Source organism: Lodderomyces elongisporus, chromosome 1 (assembly GCF_030384665.1).
Source record: "Lodderomyces elongisporus chromosome 1, complete sequence".
In the NCBI taxonomy this organism is placed as follows: Eukaryota; Fungi; Ascomycota; class Pichiomycetes; order Serinales; family Debaryomycetaceae; genus Lodderomyces; species Lodderomyces elongisporus.
In genome coordinates this window covers 3136084-3151052 of record NC_083673.1, presented here as the reverse complement: position 1 = coordinate 3151052, position 14969 = coordinate 3136084, and the positions used below count along the sequence as shown (strand labels likewise).

The window sequence follows — 14969 nt, the reverse complement described above, 5'->3', positions numbered from 1 at the left end:
GTATCAAAGAGGTAGTTTCTGTAGAAGCCCTTTGCAACAATCGATCATTATACCACACCATGGCGAACCGGAAACTACAAAAGTATGTAGTAAACTGTTGACTATGACTTTGGGTAAAGAAGTCATATAGACAAAACGGCTGATTATTTTCATTTACTTTCTTTACTTTTTTTTTTTTTTTTTTTGAATTTTCTTTGCCCTTACTTCATCAATTTATGATCTGTTTTTTACTAACAATGGGTACAGAGATATAGATATTATCTTTAAACGAATCCAAGAGGGACTACTGGACTTCAATTACCACTATGAGCGGTACGAGAGTCTAACAAGTACTGAAGATGATTCAGACAATCAAAGGGAAAAGGAGAAACTAGCGAATGACTTAAAGAGGGAGATAAAGAAACTACAAAAGTTCCGAGAACAGATTAAACATTGGCTACTGAATGATGCAGTCAACACCTTGGGCCCAGTTGGAACATCGTATAGTGGGAAACTTTTGGAGAATAAGAGTACAATAGAGGATGCTATGGAGATTTACAAATCGGTTGAGAAGCAAACTAAGCTCAAGACATTTTCCAACCAGTCTATTATGATGACATTTATTGATAGCGCGAATGGCGAAGAAGAAGAGGAAGATAGCGATGAGTTTGAAAGTAGTGAGGATGAGGACGAAAGTGAATACGATGATCTTTCACCAGAGGCAGTGGAATCAATTAGATTCTTTAAGGACGCTATAAGTCAGCTAAAGGAGCAAATTGAAAAGTCTACTCATGAGTTTGATAAGCTAGCGAGCAAAAAAGTGAGAAAAAATAACTCATCAACGATTGAAGCCAAAAAGGAAAAGATCCAGGCTACAATTGCAAATAGCAAATTTCATCAAAAGAAATTGAGAAAGTTGATTCGATTGTTGAAGAACGGAATGGTTATTGAATTTAATCTCATCTTTGCCTTGAAAGGTGACATTGAAGAGTACTTGAACACTAATGGAGACTATGAGTTTACCAAAGATACAGAGTTGTATGACGATATCTTTAACCAAATTGCCGCAGGGGATGAAGATTATTCTGAGATCCACGACGATCAATCCACGCAACCTACCCTGGAGGACAGCAGTGGGACTGTTTTCGACAAAAATGGACATGCCACTAAAGCTCTGTCAACAACCCCAACAGCAAATTCAGCAGCTACAACAACAACAACAACAACCACAACAACAAATGCACAGTCACATGGCGGCAATTCATCCAGTCATCTTCAGCATGGTAATACAAAACCTTTGTCGTCTCACCATCAACAACAACCAAACTCCTCATCCACGGCCGCAGCTTCCGCCAGCGCCAACACTACAACTTCGCTGCTGTCTCAACAAAGCGTACCGCCTCAATCTAGCCCCGAGATGGCATCACCTGCAATTGTAAGAACTTTGCGTCCAGCTTCAACCCCGTCAAAGCCTGTGGGTGGACTCAAGTGGTCAGCAGCAGCCGCTGTTGGTATTCCTGAGCCAGCAGAGAAAGCTGTTCCCGAATCAGAAAAAGAGAAGAGCTCTTCGGTTGAACCTGAGTCCAGCAGCAATAGCAACAATAACAATAACAATAACAACAATAACAATAACAATAACAGTAACAATAATATCAATAACAACAGCAATAATAACAACAAGAATAGCAACAATAACAACAGTAATAATACATCTTCCGCTACTACTGCTGCTAATGCTTCCACTACATCCACGGTAGTTAAAGAGGAAAGCATACCGTACGAACCTTTGGTTCTTGAAGATCTTGATGCGGACAAGTACAAGAGCATAATATCCAACTCGCCTTTATCTAAAACCGAATTAAATTTGTTTTCCGATATGAAGCTAGTTCGTGTGCCTCCGGGAATCCAAGATTTGGCCATTTCATTTGCATCGAAGCGAAATAATGATGAATTCAAGATCCTAGTTGACTCCAACGATTTCAATCAGTATACTACTCCAATCTACAAACCTTACTTGCCTAATATAGTTCAACCAAAGTATTATTCACAATTCACCAATTTCAGCTTCAAGCATCCAATGCAATTAAGCAAATTTCAATCCAGTTGGAACAGGGTCAGGGCGTTCTACGGTTTTGAAAGTCTAGTGAAGGAAATACAGACTTTGACTTTGCAAGATAGCCCTGAGAGCAATTCCTTGGTCTCAGAAATGACATTTGTGCTATTTTATGGTTTTTATTATGGTTTAACACCAGCAGAAAATTTGATCGCAGAACATTGCTTATTTGAACTAGGCTGGAAGCCATACAAAGCACAGTTAGATGCATCAAGCACCAAGAGTAACTCAATTTCCAGATCAGCCTCACCCGATGGTCTGCTCAAAGATAGTCTGCAATCTAATCAATATTTTTATTGGTTCAAGAGGCTAAAACTCATCTCTCCCGGTGATCAACAATTGCAACAGCAGCAACAAAAGCAACAATTTCCTTTGGATACAAATAGAACTTTTCACACCGGATTTGAAATCGGAGATTACCAGGTTTTTGATTTGAGCTTTTGGGAACTTTTTGTCAAGTATGGGTATAAATTTGAATACAGTTCTTGTCAAATGGAACCCTCGCAAAAGCTTTTCTAAAATGTGACTAAAAAGCACTTTTTGTTTTTTTTATTCTTTAGGTATTTTTGTTACTTTTGTTTTGTTTTGTTTTGTATAGTATTGTATTGTTTACTTTTGTTTTGTTTCATCTAGCGTAGTTTATCATAATATTGCTTGGACGGATGTAGTTGTGTTGAGTTTCTTTAAATGAGTGCATTCTCTAGAGATTGATCAATTTGAGATGAAGATTGTAAAATTTCTTGTGACGATTGGGTGGTGAAATTTATCATATCAGAAAAGAGGAAAATTTCCATGTCTTCATCATCATCATCATCATCATCATCATCAATTTTATTACGATCACCGTAGTCTTGCCCTCCTGTAGTCGAGAATAATATATCTGTATTGTCTTGCTCATTAGTCAAGTCAAACTCATTGTTTTCTGGCGAGTACCTGATTAAGTCTCCGTTTTTTGCAACCAAATCAGGAACCGAGGTATACGAAATAGGGTTTGGAATATCAGGCACATCAATAAAAGTTTCAAGTTCAAATTTATCAAGTGAAAACTCTCTAAGTTTTGGTAGTCTGATATGGAAAAACTCAATAAAGTGTTTAAAGCTTTTGATGCCTTCCATTGCTTTCAAATTCAAATACACTGGCACACTGGCACACTAGCACACTAGCACACCTGTATAATTGTACTCTCGCCATGTCTGTTTCCCTCGCCTCTTAATTTCTCGCTGTTTCTCACAATTTGTGCCATTAAAGATTGAAACGGAAATTTAATTATGTGTGTGTGTGTGTGTGCGTTTTTTTTTTTTTTAATTTTTTAATTTTTTAATTTTTATATATTTTTTTTAATTTTTAATTTTTTATTTTTATTTTATTTTCCCCACTCCGCAAACTATATCTATACACATATTTACCAAATTTCGCAAGGGATCAGTTAATGATTATTTATTCGTTGGACAAACTCATTCCACGCCACTAACAACTATGGAGTATTACTCATCTTTAGATGCATCACAGCTTGATTCAGAGAGACCAACCTTGTTTGAGTTGATTTCTGCGAACCAATTAGAGTCCTTGTTATCACCGTCGTTGAGATATATATTAGTCTACTATGCTAGCAAATATCCGAGGTATTTACTAAAGCTCAACAACAACTTTGATGAGCTCAATTTATTTTTTAGAAGTTTTATTGAATGGTACTTTTTAACATATTGGCAAGGTTCATTTACGGAAAATTTTTATGGACTCAAACGAGTCAACCAAACCCCACTCTCACAAGGGGAATACAATGCCAGTAGGTTGACGCAGATTGTACCCTCAATGATTGAAGAGAGACGGCAGTTGACAGGTTTGCAGAAATTTGTTTCGATTTTCGAAGTTACTGGTGTCGCATTCTTTCTGGAGAAATTGAATTATTGTTACGAGGTGTGGCATACAAAGTATATCACCAATCAATTAAACACACACGAGTCGTTACTGAGGAGAGAAAATGTCAAGATACAGATTAAGCGGAAATTTGTCGAAATATATCCCTATCTTCAGAGCGGTTACCGTTTAGCAAATTTTGTTACGACATTGATGTATTTGAGTGGATCGACCAAGTCACCAACAGTTCTTACATATTTGTTCAAGATGAATTATTCTCGATTAAATCAATATGACTATGACAAGAATGAGCCAAAGGAGAAGAATTTGAAAGAAGCATCAAATAAGCCTAATAGAGTAGCACCACCAACCACTCTTGAGTTTATACTAAGTCTTTTGGATAAAAGAATCAGACACCCCACATGGAAATTGATCAAATTCGTGCTCGGTACTTTTTTTCCGGTGGCGATCTTCTCATTGAAGTTTCTTGAATGGTGGAATAATTCAGGGTTTTCAGAGAAATTACTAAAAAACCAGGGTAATGCCTTGACATTTACCTTGCCACCACCTTCTTCTCTTACTGCAGCTCTCCGAAAAGATAAAGCTGAGAGAGAAAAAACAAAGTTGGGAAATTCACTCAAGGCAGGAAAAGTCATAAAATCAACGGAAACAGCTGTGCCTACACAAAGACGATCATACAAATCAGGAAAGTTTTGTCCGTTGTGCAAAAAAGAAATTACCAATCCGGCCATAATAGAGACAGGCTATGTATTTGATTACTCCTGCATTTATAATTATCTTGAGAAATCGCACATTGTGGTGTCTAAAAAGGCACATATCAAAAAGGAATTGGCAGCAGATGCTAGGAAAGCTGACGACGAAGGCGACCATGAAAACGAAAGTGAAAGTGAGAGTGAAAGTGAAAGTGAGAGTGAAAGTGAAAGTGAAAGTGAGAATGAGAGTGAGAGTTTGAATACAAATGAAGGAGTCCTTAAACTGGAAAAGCCAACGATAGAGGACAATATAGTTATCGATATTAACAAGGGGGGTCGATGTCCCATAACTGGAAGAAAATTGTTGGGATGTAAATGGAATCCACTCACTAATGAGTGGCAGATTGAAGGCATCAGAAGACTTATATTTTAGTCGAAGTAGAAAAAGAAGAAGAAGAATAAGAAGAAGTTTTTTTTGACTCTATTTATAATAAACTTTCACCATATGTTGAAAAAGTTTTTTGCTTTTGCTTTTGTCTCTGTCTATTTTTCTTCTATCGCTTACACTCGATTAATGCGATTCATACTACTTTCTTGGTTTTTGCAGCTTGATTTAAAGTCGACGCAATCTTGAGCCACACCATTTTCTTATAAAGAAATTTTTTTTTTTTTTCCTTTTCTATTGTTGCAAAACTTTTATCAAAAGTTGCAAGACCCCACGAGGTCTATTTGTAATTTGAAGTTATATAAACCTCAATATCCACCTAGTCTTCTTACAATCTAGACAAAACTGCAACACACATAAACACAAACACACACACACACATATATACAAAAAAGAAATAGAAAAAGAATATGTCTAAAGAGTCACGAACTTTGCAAGCTATAAAGTTTGATCGACAGAATGTAACCCTCGACATTCTTGATCAGCTTGTGCTCCCATATTCCACAACTTACATTTCCATCAAAAGCATAGATGATGCATATAATGCAATCAAGTCCATGCAGGTTCGTGGTGCACCAGCAATTGCCATAGTTGGTGCCTTTGCAATTGTTGTTGATATATATAATAATTTAAAGTCCAAAGATGGCAATTCCTCAATAGGTGATTTGCAAACGTCATTACAACATTTGCTCAGATCCAGACCAACTGCTGTCAACTTGGCAAATGCAATTAATGACATTGAACAAATCCTTTGTAGTTATGAAACCTCAGAAGTATTAAATGAATCCATTTACAAACAAATTTTCGATTATGCAACAAGATTATACGACGATGATCTTGCAAACAATCACAAGATTGGTGAAAATGGATTGAAATATATTGTTGAATCTCTCAAGCAAGAAAATTTCAAGGGTCCCTTTTCAATCATAACTATTTGCAATACGGGATCACTTGCAACATCGGGTCACGGGACAGCATTGGGAATTATTAGATCCACTTATGCCAAACTTCACAAGGAAGTTTCAGGAGAGGACTTCTTCTTGGACCATGTTTACCCTTGTGAGACACGACCATACAATCAAGGCGCCAAGCTTACTACTTACGAGTTGGACTATGAAAAAATACCGTTTACCTTGATCTGTGACAATATGGTCTCCTCGCTTATTCAAACACTTAAAAATGAAAAGAAAGATGTGCATGGTAAAACCTCACCAGTTAAGTTTATAATTGTTGGGGCAGATAGAATCGTAAGGAATGGTGACGCAGCAAATAAGATTGGAACTTTCCAGTTGGCTACTATAGCTCAATATTTCAACTCAGCTCAAGACACAAAGATTAAATTCATTGTGGCTGCTCCAAGGACAACTATTGACTTGAATACAGAAACCGGAGATGAGATTAAGATTGAAGAAAGACCACACAAGGAATTGACGACACTTGTTGGCCCAGTATTGAACGGCCTGGAAGTCGGCGACAAAATTACTGTGGGAATTGCGACACCGGGAATTACCGTTTGGAATCCAGCATTCGATGTGACGCCACATGGTCTTATTGACAGTATCATAACCGAAGACCCAATAGCTTACGTCAAAGACAAAAATGGAAACTACAATTTGACTTGATAAAATTTTATTTTTTTATTTATTCATTTATTCAATATTTATTCCTTTGCAAAATGCTGTTTAAATGTTGGAAAAAAAAAACAATAACATAAATATTAATAAACAAGCTCAACTTTATAGAACAACTCTATTTCTTTTTCTTTCTCAGGTTTTTCTTCTTATTTTTAGCTTTGGATTTATTGTTCGCCGTATGCCCTAATCCCTTAGTAGACATTTGCTGCTGCTGCTGCTGCTGCTGCTGCTCTTGTTGCTCTTGTTGTTCCACTTCAGCCTCTGATTTTGCACTAGAAATGTCGTTTTGCACTAGTGTTTCATTATCAATCGAATGTGTGGCACCTGATGACTCATTTTTGGCCTCAACGTCACTTTCAACAACCAGTTCAGTGGTTGAAGGTAAGCCTGCAACCTGTTCGGAATTCACTACACCAACATCACCTGTATCTGCTTTTAGCTCGTTCCCACTTGTTTCATCAACATTGCTTTGCTTGATTTCAGTATTATCTAATGTGCCCAAAGATTCATTATACGTTATCTCGTTATCTGCTCCGGCATCTTCAATTTCAGTAGAATCAACTTTGGCAAAATCCACTCCGTTGACTTTATCTGCAATAGATTCTTTGCCAACTGTCTCATCTTCTACTGGCTTGTCATCGGTTGATTCATTTTCAATAGGTTCAGAATCTTTAATATTGTTGCCATCAGATACTTCTATATCAGGATCTTTAAATTCAGTTTGTTTAGTAGGTTCTTTATCTAAACTCTCTTTTTGCTTTAAATCATTTTGGCAAATATCAATACCAAGATTAGACGTTTTCTCGTCAATATGCAATCCAGTGGGCTCAACATCGTCTTTTTCCACCTCTACCAGCTCTTCAACTTCCGCAGAAGTAGTTACTGGACTCAGCAGCTTCTCAAGGGAAAGTGATTTGAGAGACTCCGTCGACGAATTAACTCCGTTATTATCAGGCTCTTTGTTTTTTGAAATGGCATTAGATTCAGTGTGGTCTACCTCACCACTGTTTTCTTGTCCAACCTTTTCTTTTGCCTCAAACAACACAGTTACCTCTTTATCATTGGGATTTGGTCCTCCAACAACTTCTGGAGCATCAGTTTTCAAATTGTTTACAACTGTCTCCACCGTCTTCTTGTTATCATCCTGAGGCTGAACTGAGCCGTTTGTCACACTATTGCTACCATTACTAGATTTCACTTCATTACCTAAATTGTCTGGGTCATTGACATTGTTGTGAAATTCATCCCCATTATTCATCGATGGTTCCGTTGCAACCACTTCATTTACAGGCGCTGGAGAGCGCTCAAAAGAGCTTCTAGCAGAAGACACCAACCGCTCAAAACTAAGTCTCGATTTGGCAGGTATGGTCGTTGATGCTGGAGCTTGAGATGGACCAGGCAAAGGTGTGGGTGTTGCTTCATGCAGTTTTCTCTCTATATCAGCATTGTGTCTCATTTTTTCCTCCATTTGAATATCCTCCTCGGTTGGCATCAGGTTTACGTTTTCCCAAATGACTTGTCCCGAATTCCCATAGCCGGGTAGATCACCCAATTTAACCCTGAAATAATCAATATCTCTCAAAAGATTGTGTTTCTCATTAAAGTCCTTAAATGAAGGAAGCTTGGTACAGTAACTTTCCACAAGAAGTCGTTTATAACTGTCAAAGATTTGCAGTAAAATAAGCGAATACTTGAGTTCGGGTAAGTATCGCATCAAAACTTTGGCTACAGTGGTTGTATCACGTACAAGATCTTCCATGTATCCATGGCATTGCTGCGGGTGTTTTATAGACACTGACCAGTCAATGCTCAATAATTTTGTACAGCCAGCAACAGTTCTATCTTGCATTATGGTGATAATTTTGGCAAAAAGCTCTGTTTCATGATCCTTATAGTTGCTAATCATTTTTGCAAACGATAGATTGTCTTCGTCATCTTGTTGCCTGGTATCGGGAAATGCACCTTTTATGCCCTGAAGTAATGCTATATTGAACTCGATGAACCGAATACACAATGCTAAGTGTTTGGTTGTGATATGTTTTAGACCAGCGGATCTTGTTGCACCAGCACCAAGCACTGCTTGCGATGTTTTCGAATTGAGATCTTTAAAGTAGGTTAAAAGATTGGATCCAATAGTTGGTGCAAAGCTTGGAAATGCCTTAGCGGCAATTGCATAACCTTTAAGATGGTTAGAAACAACAATTGCCAAATTGGGTACCATAAACTCTTGATTTGCAATTGATAAAATATTCCGCTTTGTTCCTTCAAGTACATCCTCGGTTGCAGCATCAGTCTCACCATTGTCTATATCTTTGTAAAAATCAAAATATTTCAACCACTCATCTCCAGAAAACCCTTTGGCACCACCAGATTGCAAAAAATCTGAATAGCCAATGACTTCATCAAGAGCAGATTGTGCTTGGTTTATACCTTTTAAGTTATCGCATACTTTCCAGGTCTCTTTCAAACAACTATTCATCATCGATTTAAACGCATTAACATGCAAACGGTGCACAAAGTATGTAATGTGATTCTGAAACCACTCACTTAAAACGTTACCGGCGCCACTAAAGCTAAATGCCGGGTTTATTAACTCGCATTCTTGCAAATATGCTGATGTAATCGAGTAAAGTCTTAGATAAAGCGGTGCAGGTAAATCAGCTGTTTGTTCCAGTCTCACGCTAATAACTTTCATGATCCTAATCTGAGTTAACTCAATGGCCTTGTGGATTGCCTTTGTGATATCCAATGCCATTATATTGATATCTTCACTAGGAGGTATGCTTGTCAATGCAATATCAAGCAAGAGCTTTTGATGCACTGTCAACCTACGCAAACACTCAGAGAGCTGTGCATAAGTTTGGCACAACATTTCTTCAAATTCGTTTGGGGTCAATACTTTTATATTTGCGCTCATTGCATTCAGAGGTTGAGAAGCGGGGTTTGCGGAAGTTGACAACTGTTGTCTACCATCAGAATTTGAGTTTGGAACGGGAGTACCTTCAACGGATGGCTGAGACGAATCGGCTCCAACAGCAGAAGAGCTTGTTGGCAAATTCTGTTTGATTACTTCTTTGATTTCAGTTATAAAACGATTCTGATAGATTGCATATGCATTAGTAACTTCACCAGACTTGATAAGGTTCTCTACGAAGCTCTTTAACTGCTGCTTAACTGAATCATCAACTTGGAGATATGACATATTAGTCGGTTTTGAGGCATACTTGCGCAGTTTGTCTCTATTGACGTACATTCTGTTCAAAGTATCCGAAGTTGGAACTTTCTTGTAATGTGTTCTCAAATCATTCAAGAGTAATTCAATAAATTCTTCGGTATAAGTTTTGAAGCAGTCAGTCTTGAGCACTTGTAGGTCATTGCGCAAATGAATCAACGCCGGCACCGATTGAAGATCAATCACAGGCATATCGGGATAGATCCTCTTCACAGTCTCATCTGTTACATGCGAGAAAGGCACTCCCATAATGAGATTTTCGACTGCAACAATTTCATTTAGGCAGTCATTGTAGTTGTTAGTTTGAAAAGATTTATTTGCCTTTTGGAAAATATCCATAACGTGCTGGAGCTGAAGTACAGAGTTTTCCAACGTCACTGCATTTTGTCTTTCAATCATCTTTTGCAACACTTTAAGACCTTGCTTGGCTTGCTTTTGTTCCAATAGCGATAATGATGTTACTAATTTGTTGTAATCTTCAACGCAAGCTTCTGATTTCTTTCTAATACTTTCTATATCTCCTATTGCATCAAAAAAAGTTTCTGAAGATTTTTCAATTTCTCGAACTAGATTCACCTCAACCAAGTCCAAGTAATGCGAAAGTTTGTCTTGCAATGCTGTATCATTGACAATAAGTTCTTCTTCATCTAGTTTCAAATCTGAGTCTTCCAATACTTGATTAAATATGCGCGGATCGTCTAATTTGAGATCCGGATCTAAAAATACTTCGGGTATATCAGTTAGAGGTACACCGTCTTTTTCTTGTTGTTGCAGTTGTTGTTGCAGTTGTTGTTGCAGTTGTAATTGCAGCTGTTCAAAATTTTCCATCGAAGAAGACGCCGAAAGCTGTCCATCTTGAGTCACTTGTGCAAGTTTCCTGAGCGACTCTTCTGTGAGGGACTTGTAGCTTTGTTCGTACTTTTTGTATTCTGTCGCAACATCGTTGATCAATTTGTGCTCAATCGTTTTGTTGGAAACCTTTCTCTTCAATCGCTCAAGTTGAATTTGTGGTATATCCTTCTTGGTAGGAGTGTTGATGTTATTAATTGTTGTTGTTCCCCCATGCAAGGTAACAGAGGTTTTTGGCATGCGACGTCGCCTTCGCCGAGCAACATCCGAACCAATTGTGAGTTCATATATGGAGTTCGGTCTCAACGGCGAGTACTCATCGTTTTTTTGTTCTTCGTCCTCAGCATTATAAAATGTACCTGTCAGAAGCACACTCTCACTATCTAAACTTCGTCTACTGTTCGATAAAGAAGCAAATGAGTCTGATGGTCGCCGCAGCATCAGCTGCAGCATTAGCGATTGCGCGTGGTTGTGACCATATCCTTGTGCCAGATCTTGAACCCTATGAAGTTGTAGACTAGATTTGGGTGTGCTGGAGTATTCTCCTCCTAAATTCAATTGGGACGAATGTTCTGATCCAGTTGGAAGATCATCATTGAGGTTGATTGTCCCATCGTCTTGTAATGATAGGTCTGGGGTATAAGATGAATCATCTGCCATATGTCCAAAATTTTACCGAAAGAAAGAAAGAAAAAAAAAAAAATCAAAGACAATACTGATATCCTTTTGTCACTAGTAAAATGGTTGTTGCAACAAAAATAAAAGTGGTAGATGTTGGTAATTGGAACTTGGAAATGAGGGTTATTTCACACTCTAGTATCTACAGGATATTGTCGACTGGGAAGTGAGTGTCGCAAGAGTGGAAGTATTTTGGGGGAACAAAATAGTTCAAGTCGCGACTTTGGGGAATCGAAAAAGCTTAACAATTTTTGCAGCTCCTATGAAAGCTAGAGGTGAAGTTTGCATCTTCAACTTTATATTTTTGATTGTCCTGAAGTGTAAAACTTGGAACGTAAAACAACGATTCACACTTGTGATTGGTGATGAAATTAATCATCTTTGAATTTCAAAGACACTAGTAAAAGGAACAAAAAAACAAAATTCAAAATAAAACTGGAGTGCAATTTAGTTTACATTGGCTAGGGCTGGTTCTTTGTCATCATTTGTGCTGTCGTTTGAAAAACCAAGGAAATCGAGAGAGAAAAAGTAGAAAACAGTATTACAAAAAACATAACAGATTGAATTGAAAGGATTCTACATTGTGCTATTCGAACATAAAAATGAGTGCGTTTTGTCATTATTTAAAATATGAAATTGAGATTTCAAAAAATAAAAATAAAAATAAAAAATACACCGGCTCTTTGATTTTGGGATGCTCATTTCAATAATACTGTTAAGAAGAAGAAGAAGAAGAAAAATCATTGAAGAGTAAGTTGTCTTTACTTGTTGATATCGTGTATTTCTAGTGTACTATCTTAAAATCTACATGTTAGAGGTTATGATTGTTGTTGTGGGTGGAAGGCATAAGATCATTCTACAGATGTTGAGAATTACGTAATCCATAACACACAGGTTGTGCTTTCTCATCAAAGTCACGAGGTATCCGAGAATCTTTCCTATTATAAATTCACACAGAAATCCATCTTTTTTATTCACGTATTGGGCTCTACACTTTATCAAACATATTCTCTAGAAAAGACACCTTACTTATATAAGGACATTCATCATCCAGAGAACCTAGATAACAAATCCATATACTTTATTATTTATCGCTTGAAATAATCATAATAATAATAATAATAATAAATAATAATAATTTAAAAAAAACATGGCAGGACAAGAACAACAAAAGAAGGAGGAAAATAAACCAAAACCATGCTGTGTTTGTATTAAAGAGAGAGAAGAAAGGGACAAATGTGCGTTGTTCCATGGTGTTAGTGATGACAACTGTAAACCACAGTTGGAAGCATATTGGGCATGCATGAAGTCTTATAACTTTCAACCAAATTCAAGTGTTTATTGAGCTATGTTGATGGCAAATACTCAATAGGAAGAGTTGAAACTATTGACCTACCACAAGGGTAAGATAATCAATTAGATACAAAAAAAGAAAGAGAAAAGGAAGAATAAAGAAAAGAAAGAGTGTGATTTCGCTTGTACATAGAAAGAAAGAGAACAACAATATATGTATAAATATATATATATATATATATACATACACATATCTATATACATATATAGAAATAATTGTATAACATTAATCTCATATCAAATTTTATGGACTGATGGGACTTTAGAAGGACTTTCCTTCGAATATTACTTTTGATTTTCAACTTGCATGTTTTTTTTTTTCTTAACTTGTTACTTCTTCTGGATTGATCATCGATCATTAACTGCACCATAGTCGTGACTTCTCGGGCTCCTTAACCCATCAGTATTACTTATACTCTCTTCACCAACATCAGCACTATTTTTACTTCTGCTTGAATCGTTTCTCCCCGACTCTGCCTCTGCCTCTGCAGCTTGCTCTCCTCCCATAATTTCATCAATCTCTCTTTTCCTCACACTTGCACTCTCCAAGTCCCATTTGGGGAACCTTAAACTTAATAATTTATTTCCATCGACCCACATCTGGTTTCTTATGAAATTGTCAATCAAGATCAACTGCAAACAATTCATCACAATAGGGATGATAAACATCACCATAAATATTTCAAACTCATCAGGGTACTCATCGAGCCAAGCCAAAAGTATATGCGATGTAATCCACAACAACTGCCTCTCAAAGATCTCAACAATGCCATACAAGATAATCTTTGTAATCATCAAACTGGAGAAATATACCGCGAGTTGCTTTGCAAAAGCCCTAAAGCTGGGATGGTTAACATTTCCATACTCACCACTGTTGATTTGAGTCGCACGAAAATAATGCTTCAAAATGTAGTTCATACTCTTGAACACCAAGTAAAGAATGTAGACGCCAATAGTGCAATCTAAAACAATGCTTAAGAAATACCAATCACATGGGTCATCGTTATCACTAGTATCATTATCGTCATCACCACCATCACCACCACCATCACCACCATTTCCTCCATTACTTCCACCATTTCGATTTCTCCTCATCATCAAAACAAACTCTGGAGCAGTCTTCAACATCGACAAAATGACATTGAAAATATGCACTCCAAAAGCACCAATCAATTGCTTACTCACATCAAAGCACCACACGGGCCATGTTCGTCGTATGGGATACTCGTAAAAATATCTTTTAGCCAAAAGACTCGATACACATAAAACACCTAAAACAGCTTGCGTGAAAAGAGAAAATGTGCCTATTAGTTCACATTTGCCATCGTCGCTATTACCAGCACCCGAGCCTGGACCTCCAGGTTTAGTGTAGGTAAGGTTCTGCGGAAGTTGAAACGGCTGAAGTAGGAAATATAGCATCGACTGGAAGTTTTAAGACAAGAAGAATGTTGATGGAAGCGAGCGTGTGGTTATCCTTGCTGTTCTTGTTGCTCTTGATATACTTGTTGTTGTTGCTGCTGCTGCTACCGCTTTTTAAGGTGTGAGCAGTAACAAATATATGCGTAATGTTTAGCTATTGAATAAAAAGATTTTGCAAAAAGCCAAACACTCTTTGAACGTCAATAGAGCTAGAAGCCGCGTATTTATATTGTTGGTTGTTGTTGCTTCTACGTTTACTTTTATACTCGCAAAAGTATAGATGATAGTTTTGAGCTTGTATCAGACTAATTGAGTCAAGGCGAGCGTGAGGCGAGCTTGAGGTGAATTGTGATAGTTTCGTTATCACAAAAAAAAAAAATAGGAGCGCAAAAAAGGCACTCAAAATGCGGAATATTTTGTGTCACACATTCGTAACCAAACTCTTTATTATTGCTATCATCCTCAGACTTTCTCATTCCTTCCACTTTTTGCATTTTTTTTTCTGCAACTTTTCTTTTCCACTACAGAGACGTTCACCATAACACGCAGAGAAGCTCCATTACTTGTCAACTCGTATATGTTCTGTTCATACATACACTTACCAAGATTTCTCCTTTAATAGTTAAAAAAGTCTTTGTTTTGTATTGTAGTATTTTTTTCTCTCTATTTTACATGCTATACGATCCTGTGTACATAT

The 14969-nt window shown here is 37.2% G+C and overlaps 6 protein-coding genes across 6 annotated transcripts; 3 read left to right on the top strand and 3 right to left on the bottom strand. All coding sequences in view use genetic code 12, as the record gives it.

The window, feature by feature from the left end:
- Window positions 1–236: 236 nt before the first annotated feature.
- NOT3 (CCR4-NOT core subunit) lies at window positions 237–2611 on the top strand (the record flags this gene model as incomplete). The annotated part of the gene is made up of 2 exons (XM_001528593.2): window positions 237–240; window positions 279–2611. 2 exons carry the CDS (start codon window positions 237–239, stop codon window positions 2609–2611), a joined length of 2337 nt encoding a protein of 778 aa, XP_001528643.2.
- A 164-nt stretch (window positions 2612–2775) lies between these two features.
- PVL30_001130 (uncharacterized protein) lies at window positions 2776–3207 on the bottom strand (the record flags this gene model as incomplete). The annotated part of the gene is made up of 1 exon (XM_001528592.1): window positions 2776–3207. The coding sequence occupies one exon, from the start codon at window positions 3205–3207 to the stop codon at window positions 2776–2778; it is 432 nt and encodes a 143-aa protein (XP_001528642.1).
- A 361-nt stretch (window positions 3208–3568) lies between these two features.
- Window positions 3569–5095, top strand: PEX12 (ubiquitin-protein ligase peroxin 12; the record flags this gene model as incomplete). The annotated part of the gene is made up of 1 exon (XM_001528591.1): window positions 3569–5095. One exon carries the CDS (start codon window positions 3569–3571, stop codon window positions 5093–5095), a length of 1527 nt encoding a protein of 508 aa, XP_001528641.2.
- A 422-nt stretch (window positions 5096–5517) lies between these two features.
- On the top strand, window positions 5518–6729 carry MRI1 (S-methyl-5-thioribose-1-phosphate isomerase; the record flags this gene model as incomplete). Its single annotated transcript, XM_001528590.1, has 1 exon — window positions 5518–6729. The coding sequence occupies one exon, from the start codon at window positions 5518–5520 to the stop codon at window positions 6727–6729; it is 1212 nt and encodes a 403-aa protein (XP_001528640.2).
- A 127-nt stretch (window positions 6730–6856) lies between these two features.
- Window positions 6857–11482, bottom strand: PVL30_001127 (uncharacterized protein; the record flags this gene model as incomplete). Its single annotated transcript, XM_001528589.1, has 1 exon — window positions 6857–11482. The coding sequence occupies one exon, from the start codon at window positions 11480–11482 to the stop codon at window positions 6857–6859; it is 4626 nt and encodes a 1541-aa protein (XP_001528639.2).
- A 1719-nt stretch (window positions 11483–13201) lies between these two features.
- PVL30_001126 (uncharacterized protein) lies at window positions 13202–14272 on the bottom strand (the record flags this gene model as incomplete). The annotated part of the gene is made up of 1 exon (XM_001528587.1): window positions 13202–14272. One exon carries the CDS (start codon window positions 14270–14272, stop codon window positions 13202–13204), a length of 1071 nt encoding a protein of 356 aa, XP_001528637.1.
- Window positions 14273–14969: the final 697 nt, after the last annotated feature.